At 39.2% G+C, this 18,644-nt stretch overlaps 1 protein-coding gene across 1 annotated transcript in view; it reads left to right on the forward strand.

Annotated features, from left to right (window-relative positions):
* LOC110676379 overlaps window positions 1-16,270 on the forward strand; it is a 65,892-nt gene extending 49,622 nt beyond the window's left edge. The window contains exon 4 of the mRNA XM_021844032.1: window positions 15,515-16,270. Within this exon, the coding sequence (XP_021699724.1) occupies window positions 15,515-16,216 (702 nt within the window). The 3' untranslated portion in view covers window positions 16,217-16,270. The remainder of the gene's footprint in view (window positions 1-15,514) is intronic.
* Window positions 16,271-18,644: the final 2,374 nt, after the last annotated feature.

The raw sequence follows: 18,644 nt of genomic DNA on the forward strand, positions 1-18,644 counted from the left end.
GCGTCGTATGAGGAAGCGAAGAGTTTTAGACCAATCAGTCTGACCTCTTTTCTTCTGAAATGTCTGCAACGCATTATCGATCATCACATCCGTGATGTTTATTTGGCAAACATGCCTCTTCATGTGAATCAACATGCTTACCAATCTGGAAAGTCCACTGTGACTCTTTTACACAAAGTTGTATACGATATCGAGAAAGCATTCGCTCAGAAGCAATCGTGCTTGGGTGTTTTCTTGGATATTGAGGGTGCCTTTGATAACGTGTCTTTCGATGCCATATTGGAAGCCGCACGAAACCATGGGCTACCTACAATGATTACCAATTGGATTCATCAAATGCTCAACCACCGACATCTCTTCTCGACATTGCGTCAAGCAGCGATTCGAAAATTGAGTGTTTGTGGATGCCCCCAAGGGGGAGTCTTGTCACCACTTTTGTGGAATCTCGTAGCAGATACGCTATTGAGGCAACTCAATAATTGCGGTTTTCCAACTTATGGATTTGCCGACGACTATCTAGCTCTGATAGTTGGTATGTGCATAAGCACCCTATTCGACCTGATGCAAAGTGCTCTTCAGGTAGTCGAGAGTTGGTGTCGCCAATATGGCCTTTCGGTTAACCCGAATAAAACATCTATTGTTCTTTTTACGGAAAGACGAAACCGCGATGGAATTCGACCTTTACGTCTTTTTGGCACTGAGATTAATGTGACTGATCAAGTAAAGTATGTCGGAGTCATTCTAGATTCCAAACTTTTATGGACAGCTCACATTGATTTCAGAGTCAAAAAAGCTTGTATGGCCTTCGGTCAATGCCGGCGATTCATTTATTTAGTTAACATCTACACAGATAACACTGAATCAACAATTTCACGGTACAATACTCGGTTCGTGGCCGCATCTCTCCATCCTCGGTTCTGCCCCACGCTCGCCAAATCGATACGCACTTGATCCGCCCACCTAGCTCGCTGCGCTCCACGCCTTCTTGTACCAACCGGATCCGAAGCGAATACCATCTTTGCAGGGTTGCTGTCCGGAAATCTTGCAACATGCCCTGCCCATCGTATCCTTCCAGCTTTGGCCACCTTCTGGATACTGGGTTCGCCGTAGAGGTGGGCGAGCTCGTGGTTCATCCTTCGCCGCCACACACCGTTCTCCTGCACACCGCCGAAGATCGTCCTAAGCACCCGACGTTCGAAGACTCCAAGTGCTTGCAGGTCCTCCTGGAGCATCGTCCACGTTTCATGCCCGTAGAGGACTACCGGCCTTATGAGCGTTTTGTACATGGTACATTTGGTGCGGGCGTGAATCTTTTTTGACCGCAGCTTCTTCTGGAGGCCATAGTAGGCCCGACTTCCACTGATGATGCGCCTCCGTATTTCACGGCTAACGTTATTGTCAGCCGTCAGCAAGGATCCAAGGTAAACGAATTCGTCGACCACCTCGAACGTATCCCCGTCTATCGTAACACTGCTACCTAGGCGAGCCCTGTCGCGCTCGGCCCCACCAGCTAGCATGTACTTTGTCTTGGCCGCATTCACCACCAGTCCAACTTTTGCTGCCTCGCGTTTCAGGCGGGTGTACAGGTCTGCCACCTTTTCAAATGTTCGGCCGACGATGTCCATATCATCCGCGAAGCAAACAAATTGACTGGATCTCGTAAAAATCGTACCCCGGCTGTTAAGCCCGGCTCTCCGCATAACACCTTCTAGCGCAATATTGAACAACAGGCACGAAAGTCCATCACCTTGTCGTAGTCCCCGGTGGGATCCAAACAAACTGGAGTGTTCGCCTGAAACCTTCACACAATTTTGCACACCTTCCATCGTCGCTCTTATCAGTCTCGTGAGCTTCCCGGGAAAGCTGTTCTCGTCCATGATTTTCCATAGCTCTACGCGGTCGATACTGTCGTATGCCGCCTTGAAATCGATGAAAAGGTGATGCGTTGGGACCTGGTATTCACGAAATTTTTGGAGATTTTGCCGTACAGTAAAGATCTGGTCCGTTGTCGATCGGCCGTCAACGAAGCCGGCTTGATAACTTCCTACGAACTCGTTTACTATGGGTGACAAACGACGGAAGATGATCTGGGATAATACTTTGTAGGCCGCATTTAGAATGGTGATCGCTCGAAAGTTCTCACAGTCTAACTTGTCGCCTTTCTTGTAAATGGGGCAGATTACCCCTTCCTTCCACTCCTCCGGTAGCTGTTCTGTTTCCCAGATTGTGCCTATCAGCCGGTGCAGACAAATGGCCAGCCTTTCCGGACCCATCTTTATGAGTTCAGCTCCGATACCATCCTTACCAGCAGCTTTATTGTTCTTGAGCTGGTGAATGGCATCCTTAACCTCCCTCAAAGTGGGGGCTGGTTGATTTCCATCTTCCGCAGTACTGACGAAGGCATTTCCTCCGTTGTCCCGTCCTTCATTGCCTGTGCTCTCAGCACCATTCAGGTGCTCGTCGAAGTGCTGCTTCCACCTTTCGATCACCTCACGCTCGTCCGTCAGAATGCTCCCATCCTTATCCCTGCACATCTCGGCTTGCGGCACGGAGCCGTTGCGGGATACGTTGAGCTTCTGATAGAACCTACGCGTTTCCTGAGACCGGCACAGCTGTTCCATCTCCTCGCACTCCGTCTCCTCCAGCCGGGTCCCTTGCTGCAGCATGACCGCCCGCGCTGCATTCGTCTCCTTCAAAAACTCCTGGCATTCCTCGTCGAACCAATCGTTCCGTCGACTCCGTCCCACGTACCCGACGTTGCTCTCAGCTGCATCGTTGATGGCTGCTTTTACTGTTCTCCAGCAGTCCTCAAGAGGGGCTTCGTCCAGCTCACCCTCTTCCGGTAATGCAGCCTCGAGTTGCTGCGCGTATGCCGCTGCGACATCCGGTTGCTTGAACCGCTCTAGGTTATACCGGGGCGGCCGTCGGTACCGTACGTTGTTAACGACGGAGAGTTTTGGGCGCAGTTTGACCATCACCAGATAGTGGTCAGAGTCGATGTTAGCGCCACGATAGGTCCTGACGTCGATAATGTCGGAGAAGTGCCGACCATCAATCAGAACGTGGTCGATTTGCGATTCTGTCTGCTGTGGTGATCTCCAGGTGTATCGGTACGGAAGGCTGTGCTGGAAGTAGGTGCTACGAATGGCCATATTCTTGGAGGCGGCAAAATCAATTAGTCGTAGGCCGTTTTCGTTCGTCAACCGGTGGGCGCTGAACTTTCCAATCGTCGGTCTGAATTCCTCCTCCTGGCTTGGGCAACTGTCGTACTCGCGTTCAAGCTGCGCGTAAAAAGCGTCTTTATCATCATCAGTGCTTCCGGAGTGAGGGCTGTGCTCGTTTATTATGCTGAAGTTGAAGAACCGGCCTTTGAGTCTCAACTTGCACATTCTTTCATTGACCGGCCACCACCCGATCACGCGCCTCTGCATATCACCCATCACTATAAAAGCTGTTCCCAGCTCATGTGTATTGCCGCAGCTCTGGTAGATGGTATGGTTCCCTCTAAACGTTCGCACCATTGATCCCTTCCAACACACTTCCTGCAACGCTACGATGCCGAATCCACGGTCCTTCAGCACGTCGGCGAGTATGCGTGTGCTCCCGATGAAGTTGAGAGATTTACAGTTCCACGTACCGAGCTTCCAATCGCTAGTCCCTTTACGTCGCTGTGGTCTTCGCCGATTGTCCCGGTTCGTATTCTCTCGTTGATTATTCGTTGCTTGATTTTTTACGGCTGGCTTGCAGGGCCTGACACCAACCCCCTAGATTTCTGGAGGACCATTCCCCCTAAATGTTCGGAGGACCATAGTGCGCAGTTTAGCTTAGAGTCCTTCTCTGGCACTCGGACGATGATCAGTTGCCCCTGACATGGGGAACAGACGCTGTTGTGAGCCGCTCCTAACATGGAGTACAGACGCTCAAGGTTTGCAGAAGCAAAAGCAAAAGCAAACCCCCCCTTCCCTGTCAGCATACGACCAAAGTTCCCACCGGGGGTTGGTTACCCGATCTTCCCTAAGGTTACTCGTACCCCGGCCAGTACCGCGAGGAGGTAGGGATAGGAGTTGCTGGGCAAGAGGCTAAGGACCGCACAAAGGGGTCTATTTTATTCCTTCAGGTACGCGAGGTACCAATGGTACGCCATGCCCAGCCATTTACCAACCGGTCAATGCCGGCGAACCTTTGGTAAAACTTGGGGCCTCAAGCCCAAATATATCAAATGGATTTACACAACAGTTGTTCGACCAATATTGGCATATGGATGTCTTGTGTGGTGGCAAAAGGGCGAAGTGAGAACTCAAATTGAGGAACTGAATTCAGTCAACTCTGTTAACCTTGTATGGGTACCTGGCCATTCTTCCATCGCTGGAAATGAATTGGCTGATGAGCTAGCTCGCGATGGAGCATCGCATGACTTCATTGGCCCTGAGCCGGCTATTCCAATTTCGAAGTGCTGGGTGAAGCTTCAGATAAACTCTTGGGCGGCAACTCAGCACAAGCAATATTGGAATAGTTTGGAGTCGTGTCGTCAAACAAAATTGTATATTACTGAGCCATCTCCAAAGGTGGCGAAGTATTTAACAAATCTGTCAAAGCAGAATTGCAGTCTCTTGGTCAGAGCGTTGACAGGCCATTGCCGACTCAACTATCACATGGCAAATATTCAGCGTGCTGACTCATTTGTGTGTGATAGTTGTGACTCCGATTATGGAACTTCGTATCACCTGATATGTAACTGTCCAGTTTTTGCGCAAATGCGATTCCAATTACTTGGTAAACACTTATTAAGTGAAACTGAATACAGAAGCCTGAATCTTCAGGACATCCTGTTATTCTTAACCCGCTGTGGTAATGAGCTATAGGCTCTCTTTACGCTCATGCGTTTTGCAGTGCCCTTTTTAGGGCGCTGTTCGAACCCATTGTGGTATGGAGCTACATGCTCTCATTTCGCTTATGCGATCTTCCCTCTTCAAGGGACCCCACTCCTATTTCCTCCCATCTTTCCCTTCCCTTTCCTCTCCCATCGGGTAGATGATGAAATAGGCTCAAATATGGCGATGGCACAAATCTCCCAACTGGTGAGGAACGTGCCTTTGGAGCCGGCCTTCTGATACCTGATACCTGATAGGGGGTCCAAAATACGACCGTTACCCTAGGCGTCGCAAGGGAGCGACAAGATTGGAAATGTTTTAATTAGGTGGTGAAAATTGAGCAAGCCATTTTTAAGTCAGTAAGCATCGAAGCGTCCTGTATTTTGCCTAGCTTCTCTACTAGAAAAGGGTTGGCTCAAAGCTTTGAGCTTTGCTATCAACACAGGCCGCAAAAACGCTGTGCCTATAAACTGCCTGTAGGGGAAGACGGGGTAAGACCGCCCGCCTAAGCAATTTAATTCATATGTCAAAATCAAGAATCAATAAATCCTTTTTCGACGCAGCATGTCGTATTTTGAAGCCTTAGGCATGATCAAAAAATATCACATGTGTTGTTTTTCTGAAATTATTTATTTCTTGAACCTTTAAAAAAGTGATGTCTTATCATGATTATTTTTAGCGACGGGGTAAAACCGCCCACCCACGGGGTAAGAGCGACCACCACGATTTTCGTACACAATTTTGCGAAAAAAATTTATCAGTTTCCTGTGATTCTAAAAAGTATAATGTTTTATGAATTCTACATTGATAAACGTGGATATTGAATCATTTTTAGGATTAAATATTCCTAAAAACTTGAATATATACTTATTAGTACCTTGAAACACCCATATTTTGGAAAAACTATGCGGATTTAGCTTGTATTTTTCACAAAATTGATTTCATTTCATTTGAACAGTAATGTACAACGTAATTACAACTTCTAAAATGGTTTACACAGTTATTTGGTATAAATCATGGATGGCGGTCTTACCCCGTCAACAGTGGTCGGTTTTACCCCGCTTGCGCAATTTTCACAACTATGGCCTTATTTCGAAGCTTAATATTTACAATTAATATTTCATTTCACCGAAGCATATTTCACATTTCTGTTAAAGCATACACGGGTAATTTGTTATGTTTTACCAAAAAAATCCCTTCCGAAATCCTTAAATAAGCATCTGCTAAATTTAGATCAAATTCACTATCGACAATCAGAAACTTTGTTTTTGACATTTGTTATGAAATTTTGATGTAAATATCACACTAAATGCTCCGGAATGTCAAAAATCTTGTGTTCATGGAAAGTGCTTGGTGAACTTTTAAGAAAATTGCCATTTTCATGCCAAACTGAAGGTGGTCCGTCTTACCCCGGCGGGCGCTCTTACCCCGTCTTCCCCTATACTGAGGAATCCAGAGAGATTTTCATTCCCATATCGCTTTCCGAATTTTTTTTCAATATTTAATGAAACGCATATTTTTTATCAATTTTTTTATATTTTTCAACTTGAACAACTAAACTAAACATTACATAATATATTATATTTTGCAATTGGATTAAATGGATAAATTCAAGTGAACTTTTCGAAAAAGTTACACGTTTTCTCGGTGAGAATCGAACTCACTACTCCCTATTCACTAGATAGGGCGAGTTACCTCTACACTACGAGAGGACTCATGGACGCCGAACATGAAGTCGTAAGTTTGATTCAAATTTCAATTCAATTGCAAAGTATTTATAATGTTTAGTTTTTTCGATAGTTGTTCAAACTTCCACTTGTGATATGTTGATTATTAAATCTTAACTACTGTCATGATGGTTGTCCAAAGACTGATTCGTAACTTAGTTCTAACAATTCTTGATGTTCTTCTTTCTTTATTCTTATGCTAAAGGGAGGTGCTTGGAGTTGTCCTTCACTAAGGCTTAGCCAATGAGAGTTCAATTAAAAGGTTTTCAAGAGAGAGAGAGAGTAGGGTGGCTGATCCAGTAGTAGTGTGTGTCCCAATAATAGTGGTATTGCGATTTCAAGCGTGTTATAGGTTATTTTTATTTTTATGTGTATTTTTCTAACATGGCCCTTGTCAAAATGAGATGAATGTGTAAAAAAAAATCTTAGAAATTAGTAAGGAAACAATAGAAAACAATTGAAAACCTTAACTTTTTTACTCCTTTGCACCAGTAATAGTGGGGCGTTCCTATAATAGTGAGTCTCAATGGGAAATCAATGTAAACCACTATTATAGGAACAGCTGTTAGTAAATACCACTATTACTAGAACATGTTCCAGTTATGGTGGAAATGAGTTTTTGAAAGATTCAATGATTTTATCGTTCTAAACTTATTTTTTTCATGAAATATGACAGAAAAGCTTTCGAATGACGTATTCAGATATGAAAAACAAGCTTCCGTTATTTTTTGGCGATTTTTTATTCCTTAACCCGTTACTATTGCCTCTATCACTGGTACAGACGCCCTATCAATAGTAAGACAGAGTGTGAGCGCGTGAGAATGAAGCGTGTTGCGCTTGGTGACAGTTCGGTAAATTAATGCATACGCATGGAATATAGATTGAGTTCAAGTGCCTCGATGGTTCGAGGTAAAGAAAGGATCGAATTACGGTCGGTTACCGCATATGTTGGAAATTGTGTAATAAGTATATTGTTGAAGTGTCAACGACATGGGTCGTCGTTATTTGAGAAATAGTATAAGCAATAATTTAGTGCGCATCGTACCTTCGTGCTGTGCGTACACGAATTCTCTCTGCTCTTGGAAGTTTTCTTAAAAACTACCTAAAGCAATAAAACAGTACTTTTCAGTGCTACAAAAACAGTACTTTTCAGTGCTAAAATTTCAAAACGGTACTTTTCAGTGCTACTAAAACAGTACTTTTCAGTACTATTTTTTCTACTATTGATCCCTTTACGATCCTTGTTTGGACCCGTGCCTTCGATTTTTCGTTGGACCCGTTGGCGAAAGCTAGCGGTGGTAATCCTTCTTGGACACCGTCTTGGGAAAAAAAACCTCTCGAAGGTCACGTCTTCTTTCGTTTATTAATTGAACATGGTATCAACAACAAACAAAAGGAAGGGTGAATCTCTGAATTCACTACTTCCTTCCAAAAAAGTGGGTTTTAAAACTGTCACTACACGTGGCAAGAATGGAAGAAAGGACGTTTCCCCGGAATGCGAACTTTCTTCCAAGGGTGAAATGAATAATTGTATCGAAATGAGCAATCAGTTCGATGCTCTAGACAAATTTTACGAACACCAAATCGAAGCAGCCTCTAGCCCAGGCTCTTTGATTCAAGTGAGGAAGCAAAGAGTGCCGCCTATCGTGGTCAGTTGTTACGAATTTGGGGGATTTAGGCAGGAGATCTTGAACGCCATTAGGGGAATCAAGGTTTCCTTCCAAATCGCAAAGAAAGGAGACTGTTGCGTTTTGCTGGAAACTATTAAAGATCGTGAACTTCTTCTGAGACATCTTGAAGAGAAGAAGCACAAATTTTTTACTTATGACGACAAAACTGAACGTTTGTTCAAAGTTGTCTTGAAAGGTCTCTCAAGTGACTATAAGTCACCTGAAGAGATCAAAAATGGAATAAATGATTTACTTGGATTTTCCCCAGTCCAAGTAATCATTATGAAAAAGAGAACCCAATCTGGCATTGTTTGGAAAGGGCTTTCTCAAGAATTTTATTTAGTTCACTTTAACAAAAAAGAACTAAATAATATTAAAGCTTTAGAAAAAGCAAAACTTTTGTTTGATGTCCGTGTGACATGGGAACATTTCCAGAAACCTGGAGGAAATTACCATAACCCCACTCAGTGCCGTCGGTGCCAAAAGTGGGGTCATGGTACAAAAAATTGTCGCATGGATGCTAAATGCATGATTTGCGGAGGTTCTTCTCACGCCAAAGACGTCTGTCCAGTGAAGGAAGATACCACCAAGTTCATATGCTGTAATTGCGGGGCTAACCATAAGTCCAATTTTTGGAATTGTCCTTCACGCAAAAGGGTCATTGAGGCTCGTGCCAGACAGATGAAAGATAATATCCGTTACGATAACGGTCGTTTCCGAAATTTGCCTGGTAGAGTATCGAACAATGCTCATTTTTCAGTTAACGATCGCTTGATCATGAATCATACCCATCAAGAAGATCATAATCATGCTCATTCACAAACTAATTTTAATCCGTCGGGTAGCCGTTCGAATCTTTCAATTTCGAATGTATCTACCCACGGTCAATCTTTTGCCGATATCGTAGCAGGAAATTCGAATTCCTCCCCTGCTCGATCCATGGGTACCCATTCTACTTGTTTCAAATCAAATGGAAAAAACCCTACCGCCACAGGTAACTTCGCATCTTCGTCTACCGGAAATTCTAATGGGAAATCACATGACATGTCTGCCTCTGATTTTAATTTTCTAACTGAACAATTGAATCTAATGATTGATGCAATGTTCAAAGCCACCACTATGACTGAAGCAGTCCAAGTAGGTGTAAAATTTACAAATCAAATTGTTATTTGATTACGTTTTTCTAATGGATCCAAATAATAATTTAAATATTTTAAATTGGAATGCTCGTTCTCTGAATAGTAAAGAGGGCGAGCTGTTTAATTTTCTTACGGTTAATAACGTGCATATAGCAGTTATTACCGAAACGTATTTAAAACCTGGATCTAAACTCAAAAGAGATCCTAACTTTTTTGTTTATCGTAATGATCGCCTTGATGGGGCATGTGGGGGAGTTGCAATCATCATTCATAGGCGTATAAAACATCAACTGTTTTCATCATTTGAAACTAAAGTTTTTGAAACTTTAGGTGTTTCTGTTGAAACACAGTTTGGTAAATATACTTTCATAGCTGCCTATTTGCCTTTTCAATGCTCTGGACAGCAAGTTAATTTGCTCCAAACTGACTTGCGTAAATTGACTCGCAATAAGTCAAAATTTTTTGTCATTGGTGACTTTAATGCCAAACATCGGTCATGGAATAATTTTCAAAGTAATTCCAACGGCAGAATTTTATTTGATGAGTGCTCTTCAGGATATTTCTCAATTCAATACCCTGATAGCCCTACATGTTTTTCCTCTTCTAGAAATCCATCTACGATTGACTTGGTCTTAACCGACTCTAGTCATCTTTGTAGCCAACTAATTACTCATGCTGATTTTGATTCTGATCATGTCCCTGTTACATTTCAAATATCTCAAGAAGCGATTCTCAATCCTATCAGCTCCACTTTCAATTATTTACGAGCCGACTGGAATATATATAAAACGTATGTTGACTCTAATCTTGATGTTAACATTTCTTTAGAAACCAAACTTGATATTGACAATGCTCTTGAAACTTTAACAAATTCCATTGTTGAAGCCCGGAGCATTGCAATTCCAAAATGTGAAGTAAAATTTGAATCCGTGATTATAGACGATGATCTTAAACTCTTGATCCGTCTTAAAAACGTGAGGAGAAGGCAATTTCAACGCACTCGCGATCCTGCTATGAAAATTATATGGCAGGATTTGCAGAAAGAAATCAAGAAACGTTTTGCTCAATTAAGAAACAAAAATTTTGAAAATAAAATTTCTCAATTGGACCCTGGCTCTAAGCCCTTTTGGAAATTATCTAAAATCTTGAAAAAACCTCAAAAGCCAATACCGGCATTGAAAGAGGAAAACAAATTATTACTAACTAATTGCGAAAAAGCTCAAAAATTTGCTATGCAGTTTGAAAGTGCGCACAATTTTAATTTAGGACTTACTAGTCCAATTGAAAATGAAGTTACTCAGGAGTTTGAAAATATTCTCAATCAAGAGAACGTTTTCGAAAATGCCTGGGAGACTGATTTGGAAGAAGTGAGAACTATTATTAAAAAATTCAAAAATATGAAAGCTCCTGGCGATGATGGAATTTTCTACATCCTCATCAAGAAACTTCCAGAAAGTAGCTTATCATTTTTAGTTGATATATTTAACAAATGTTTTCAATTAGCATATTTTCCTGACAACTGGAAAAATGCTAAGGTTGTTCCAATTTTAAAACCAGATAAAAATCCTGCAGAAGCTTCTAGCTATCGTCCAATCAGTTTGCTATCCTCCATCAGTAAACTTTTTGAAAAGGTTATTTTGAACAGAATGATGGCCCACATCAACGAAAATTCAATTTTTGCCAATGAACAGTTCGGATTCCGCCATGGACATTCGACCACTCATCAACTATTACGTGTAACAAATTTGATCCGTTCCAACAAATCTGAAGGCTATTCTACTGGTTTTGCTCTTCTAGACATAGAAAAAGCATTCGACAGTGTTTGGCATGAAGGTTTGATTGTAAAATTAAAAAACTTCAATTTTCCAACATACATTGTTAGAATAATTCAAAGTTATCTGTCAAATCGTACACTTCAGGTTAATTATCAGAACTCCAGATCTGAAAGACTTCCTGTAAGAGCTGGTGTTCCTCAAGGCAGCATTTTCTGACTTACCTGAGTAGTTACCTCAGGGATGTCAAATATCTTTGTTTGCGGATGACACAGGCCTCTCCGCCAAAGGACGAAGCCTGCGTGTCATCTGTAGTCGATTGCAAAAAAGTTTGGATATTTTTTCTTCATACTTGCAAAAATGGAAGATTTCTCCTAATGCTTCCAAAACTCAACTAATAATATTCCCACATAAACCAAAAGCTCTTTATTTGAAACCTTCAAGTAGACATGTTGTCACTATGAGAGGGGTTCCAATAAATTGGTCAGATGAAGTTAAGTATCTAGGGCTCATGCTAGATAAGAATTTAACTTTCAAAAATCACATTGAGGGTATTCAAGCCAAATGTAATAAATATGTAAAATGTCTCTATCCCCTTATTAATAGAAAATCAAAACTTTGTCTTAAGAACAAGCTTTTGATATTCAAACAAATTTTCAGGCCAGCCATGTTGTATGCTGTACCAATATGGACTAGCTGTTGTAATACCAGGAAGAAAGCTCTGCAGAGAATTCAAAATAAAATTTTGAAAATGATTCTGAGACTTCCTCCCTGGTATAGTACCAATGAGTTACATAGAATATCCAATGTTGAAACATTGGAACAAATGTCAAATAAAATAATAAATAATTTCAGGCAAAAATAGTTACAATCTTCTATTGCCACGATTAATGCGTTATATGTTTAGGTTAAGTTAGGTTAAGTATATTCAAAGCGTTTTTTTTCTCTTATAAGCAGGATGATAGTGTTGTCTAATAACACAGAACACCTAGATATAAGAAATGAATGTAATGTTTGGAATGATACTATTAAAAAAAAAAAAAAAAAAAAAAAAAAAAAAAAAAAAAAAAAAAAAAAAAAAAAAAGAGGAAAAAAAAAAGCAATAATTTAGTTTGGAGAGATGATTGTCATTTTGTTACCAAGTGGACAATCGCTTATTCTATGAAGACGGTTGGCTTATGTCAAATGGGTTTCGAACTGTGGGAAAGTTAAGATTTTACAACATGTGTTGGAGAAGGCTGGGAAACAGTAGCGCAACCAGGATTTGGCTCTAGGGGGGGTTTTGCAAATTTTAAAATACTTATTGAGAAGAAATTTTTTGATGAAGAAAAAAATTGAGTTGAAGAGTTCAAGTATGTTTTATATTCTGCATGATTAAAATGAATTAAGAAAGATTACAATAAATTAGTGTCATGCCATTTAACCGCTCTTATTATGTGTTGTTCCTTAAATATGTTTTCGAGTTTTTCAAGAATGAGAATGACTTGGAGAATAATCTTTATGCGCAGAAATTTGCAATAGAAATCATTACCACTACTGTTGCAGTAGGTCGAAAACAGATCAGCGTTGCAAAATTCAACTGACGGTAGAAAACTAATTTTCACAATTTAAAGAGTTGGTGTTCTAGAAAATCGAGTGTAAAGGTCAAAAATGTGTTCTGCTTTCATTGTGAAGATGTTATGACTTAATATATGATAACATTTCAAAATGTTCAATATGCTCATGAGAAGCTGTTTTTTGATGACTTTGTAAGAAAATTGATTTACTATTTTCATGATTCACCTACAAACTCCTGATGTGGCCGAAATGCTTCCACCGACAGCTAAATATTTCAACAGTATTCGTAGACTTTTTTCTTTGTAATCTTCAATTATCAAGGAATTCATATGCTCTGAAGGTCGCAAAATTTGGCCAAATGCTGAGGCAACTATAAGAATTTTGATGTTTTAGATGCTGCACCAATGGGAAGTTTCCAATATACATGAAGGTTCAACAAACTGTCGATACAATGCCATCAGTTTGTTTTTGATAAAGGCTAGAAAATTTTGTTATTTATTAGCTCATTGTAGTTATAATTTTGTTTTGATCATACTCCCTGAAGAGTTTAAAAGTTAAAAAATCCAACTTCAAACAATATAACTGTGGAGGCCTCTGACATTATCAGTGTAAACACGAATTAGACTAAGTTACTCCTCTTTAGATGTATCGTTGTATAATGTCTAGTGCTGAATTTCATCAATATATTCGGCGAGCCTTATTATTTTTCGGCTCTGGGGGGGGGGGGGGGGTTTGACCCCCAAAACCCCCCCTTGGTTGCGCCACTGCTGGGAAATATATTTTAAGGTTCATAAGTATGCTACACACTCGGCTGGTTAGCCGCAAACGATAAATCATAACTAAAAAGTATTTTCAACTTGCCAAAATTCAAGTTTAGCTATAAGCTCGCCTATTGTTAAACAGCCCTTGTATTCCTTTTAGCGTGTTCTACAAATAGCGAGAGTTTTAACCTTTCAACAATTCGCAAAACACCTTACATGAGGAATTCTATTATTAATTGTTAGCAGAATGTTTCGAGGGGGCCTTCCTTAGCCGAGTGGTTAGAGTCCGCGGCTACATAGCAAAGCCATGCTGAAGGTGTCTGGTTTCGATTCCTGGACGGCCCAGGATCTTTTCGTAATGGAAATTTCCTGGACTTCCCTGGGCATAGAGTATCATCGTACCTGCCACACGATATACAAATTCGAAAATGGCAACTTTGGCAAAGAAAGCTCTCAGTTAATAACTGTGGAAGTGCTCATAAGAACACTAAGCTGAGAAGCAGGCTCTGTCCCAATGAGGACGTTAATGCCAAAAAGAAGAAGAAGAATGTTTCGACTATAATCCTTTAATTTTCAAGGAAACTTTTTGATAAAATTTTCACCTGAAAAAAGCGTGAAGCAGTGTTTTTCAAAACTTATTATTAAATTCAATCTCATAATCTCACACTCTAGAGGAGATCAGTGTCAGCATTTGTGAATGAATTTTCTTACAGTTTTCTAAAGAAAACCCAATAAGAGTATTCTTTGTAGAGGAAAATTGTCAAATTTATAGATTTCTGGCGGATTTGATCTTCTAGATAGATGTATTGAATAAAATTATGTAAGAATTTCTGGCGAAAAAAGTGGAATCTTTGCCAAGAAGGATTTTTTTTTCATTATGCGTTAAAACTTTCATTAAAAGAACATAAAACATCGGCTTGAAATGTGGTGGAATTCAATAACTATTTACAAGTGGAATTTAAGAGCTATTACAAGTTTTTATTTTCATTTTTAAGTTTCGGAATTTATTTCAAGGTCAACAGAATACACCTGCTGAAGGAATTTCTACTGCAAGTTGTGATGTTTTATCGAATTTTGAAGATGTTTTCCGTAGAATATTATTTTGCAGACCCACCTTGACCCGCCCAAAGCAATACAACTGAAATTGCTCTAGAGATTGTTTTAGAGATATTGCCTAGAGATATTTAAAGGATTTTTGAGAAGACTTACTTCTTCTATTTTTTATATCCTTAAGATAATATTTAAACATTACTTCTTTTGATTCTTCATGGATTCTACATAAATTCTACTAAAAAAAATCCTTCAACGGATCCCTTTCTCTAAGAATTGCTGGAAAATACTAATAAACTATTATTATCAGTTTTATGGTTTATTGCTCTAAGCGCGTTCAAAACTGAAAAAGTATTTTTTTAGTTTTATTGTAAAAATTATTCACGTTTTAACTGAAATTATTTAGAAAAGTGCAAATTTTATTAGGAATCCAGAAAAGTTTCTTATAAAAATTGCAAAAATAAATCCTTTACGAATTCCATGAGATATTCCTGGAAGAGTTCGAAATTTTTAGAAAAAATATGTAGAGGAATTCTCGCGGAACATTACTAAAGGACCTATCTAACATTGAGAGGCTCTCTTTGTTTACTTTCTCTTTCATTAATAACTAAGTCACATTAATCTCTTCTGTTGCGTTTTTTGTATAAAACGCTAGTCAAGGAAATTGACTTTCGATCTATAGTGAAAAACTTCCCAAAATCTTTAGTGTTCCACTGTTATAATCGAAAGAGAACGAGAGAGGAGAGAATCTCTCATTTGTACATAGGTCCTTTAGTAATGTTCCGCGAGAATTCATGCAATAATTCCTGGAATAATTCATAGAGTTAACAAACTTTTATAGCAAATCAGTTGACATCGATATTTTTGTTGTTGATCATTTCCATGTTTCACCCTGTCTATCGTATCATCATCACACTTTTTTCAATTAAAATTGATTTAACTAACATTTCTTTTCTATGTTCCTCAGCTTGGCTGCCCGACGAATGATGAGAGTCCTGACATCTTCTTCCATGTGATCGACGCAAAGGGTAAACGCAAGCTCATTGATCTAACTGCCCATGTCTACACAGGAAGCTTCCTTTTCGGCTATAACACAGAAATGGACGTAACAGTAGCGTCGATTTTCTCGGAAGCTCGTGAAATATCAACCATTTTCCTGATGCCGGGCCAGCAGAGTGGAACTATCGAGCGAAATAGTCTGCTTGACCTGGAAAGTAGAGTATTCACGAATACTTTCCCGGCAAAACTTAAAACACTAGAAGCAAAACTGAGGCCTCAGATTAGCAGTGTTCTGCACATTCCGCATCTTAATCAGCAATCGTTTGTCAATGTTTCGAGACAGCTGCAACAATTAGGCTTAGGTGAACTTTTCCGGAGCGATTCGTCTAACCTGAGGGGAATCCAAGAAACAACAGCTGCTCCAATTCACATGTCAGATTTTTTGCAAATTAATCGAGTCAGTTTATGTGATACCTCAGCCAAACCTAAGTCCAGTGAAATTACTTCATCATTCTTGAATGTGAAGAGTAATTTAAATAAATATCATCAAAATACTCAGAGTCACTATGCGGAGAATATCATAAAACTAGATAAACCTTTTCTATATATTATTAGGCATAATCCATCTCAGCTAATTCTTTATGTAGGTCGATTTAATCCAGTGGAATAATTTATTTGTGAGTTATTTATTGCATTAGATAGAATAAATTATTTATGTCCTCGATTTCGCATTTTTATTAACTCCGAAAACCGAATCGACTGGGAATTTCTATCTGACATCAACAAAGTCTGTATATAGTTTGGAGTAGGCGGGATGGGTTGAGCTCTCTTTGTTGGTGAGGTTCTTGTCAAATATTTTTAATTTATTTAATTCTGATGAATGATAATAAACGATTTTTCTAACGAAATTCAAAATGGTGGACAAATTCAAAATTACCGCCAAAATGTTTTTAGTCTCACAATCAGATAAAAGCTATATCCTACCTCTATAAAATTTATAAAAAAATGGACTTCAAGCGTGTGCTAGAATAAGGGTGTAAGTCGCATGATCGGTTTCTCTTCATCGATCCTCTCTTCTATGAATAAAGATGACAATATGCGGGTTTGTTAGTATTTTTTTTCGCTCCACGACGCTAGGCGACGAATCTTGCGTCCTGAGGTGAAAAAATGCTGACAAACTTGCGTCTTGTCGTCTTTATTTACAGAAGGGAGGATCGGTGAAGAGAAATCGATCATGCGACTTACGCCCTTATTCTAGAACGCCGCTGGACTTTTTCATTTGACGTTTCTCTTCTAATGTGATTTGAATTCATAAGAGCACACGAATTTTTGGTTATTAAAACTTTTGAAAAATAAGCCGCACCCTAATGATCAAGCAAGTCACTTAAACTAGACCTAATTTGCCGTCGAATGTTTCCAGACGCATCCAATGTCATCATTTTTTCAAAGAGTTATAAGCGTTTGAATTTAGACAAAATTTTGACTATCTCAATCATTGAGCTTATCTGCTTTATAACTCTTTTTTGAATTTCTGCTAGTAGGGACGGTGTACCGGTATTCGCAATGTACCAGTTATTCGCCACCCCAGATTATATACTGTTTTACGACATATATGGTTGCAAATTGTTTAGTGTTCGCTAAATTGCTTTAAAATGATACGGAAACGTTCTTGGAAACCGCAAAATTTTCTCAGAAAATAATAGAAAAAATCATTTTTCTTAAATTTTCTGCTCCTTTGCACCTATTTTTCGCCACCTGTCCCTGATTTGCCACCCTCCATAAGAAATCAACGTAAGTGACGAATTCAGGAACCGAAATTAAAATTGTGGCGAATACTGGTGCAAGTGGTCCAGTATTCGCCACCACTATTTTTAATACAAAAACAAAGTTTCTGATTAGTTTTTATATTTTCCCTGCTGAGCATGGATTGAAAGCTTTCGTTTGATGTACCGAAAAATGGGGTGTTAAGGGATGGAAAAAAAATTCGACTCGAATTTCAAGCAACTTCTTGTATGTTAATAATTGAACAAAGGACAGTCCTACCATTCTCTCGTCGTGTATATCAAAAGCCAAATACAATTATGAGGACCCTATTACAGATTTTTAAGATAATCATGAAAATGTGTGATTTTTGACGGAAATGCAAAATGGGGTGTTAAGGAATTTGAGTTTCGTAAATAAAACCAATCACAAAAAATAATCTGTTTGGTCAATAACTTTGAGACATTCATTCAATTTCATAAGATATGTTCAACCTTGATCAGATTAAACATCAAAATTATTGAACTTGGAACTCCTGCAAACGTCAACCGTTTTATTTATACTGCTAAATTTTTCATAGTTAATAATCCTTTTTGGAAATTATCAATACATCGTAAATTTGTCTTGAAATGATTTTTATACTTAAATGCAACAGGATCCTAACCTTTATATTTGCAATTTACGAATCCTATAAGCTATGCAGAGCAACTGTATAAATAATCTATAATATAAGGATAATTTCAACAAGCTTTTAGTTTTAATAGGGGAAATGGCAAATTTGCCCTGTAAATGAAACGGTACAGTAAACAAAGTATTTGCATGCAACATTCAGTGGCATGGTCAAAAAAAAAAAAATACTGAAGAAAAAAAATGTTCCAGAATGGAGCGGAAATCTAACGCGCACTGTATAACACAATGCTTTTAGTGCCCGACAAGGCCACGAAGTTTCTCAAAAAGAGTACAGAGAGTTGCGCGAAGAGGCTTCTTTGAATGATCGTTCTCTTTCGTCTTCTAAAATAGCCCCTATTTTGGCTGGTCTGCTCGATAGGTAGACAGACGATTTGACAGTTCGATAGGTGGATTTGGTTTCACTCTTCACGCAACTCTTAATTTATGGACTCTGAGAAATGACAAAATATTATTATTATTAATCACTTCATAGGATTACCACTGAAAGGATCAATGCTTCATAACCATTTCCAAATAAAAGAATCATTCAAACTTTCCAAACATTTTACCAGTGTGATCGAACAAGTTTTGGAAAAAGTATCAAGAAAAATCTCATATTTACTTTAATACGTTGTTATCAAGATTCTCCTACCAGTTTTACCTATTTT

Source organism: Aedes aegypti, chromosome 2, assembly GCF_002204515.2.
Source record: "Aedes aegypti strain LVP_AGWG chromosome 2, AaegL5.0 Primary Assembly, whole genome shotgun sequence".
Taxonomy (NCBI): domain Eukaryota; kingdom Metazoa; phylum Arthropoda; class Insecta; order Diptera; family Culicidae; genus Aedes; species Aedes aegypti.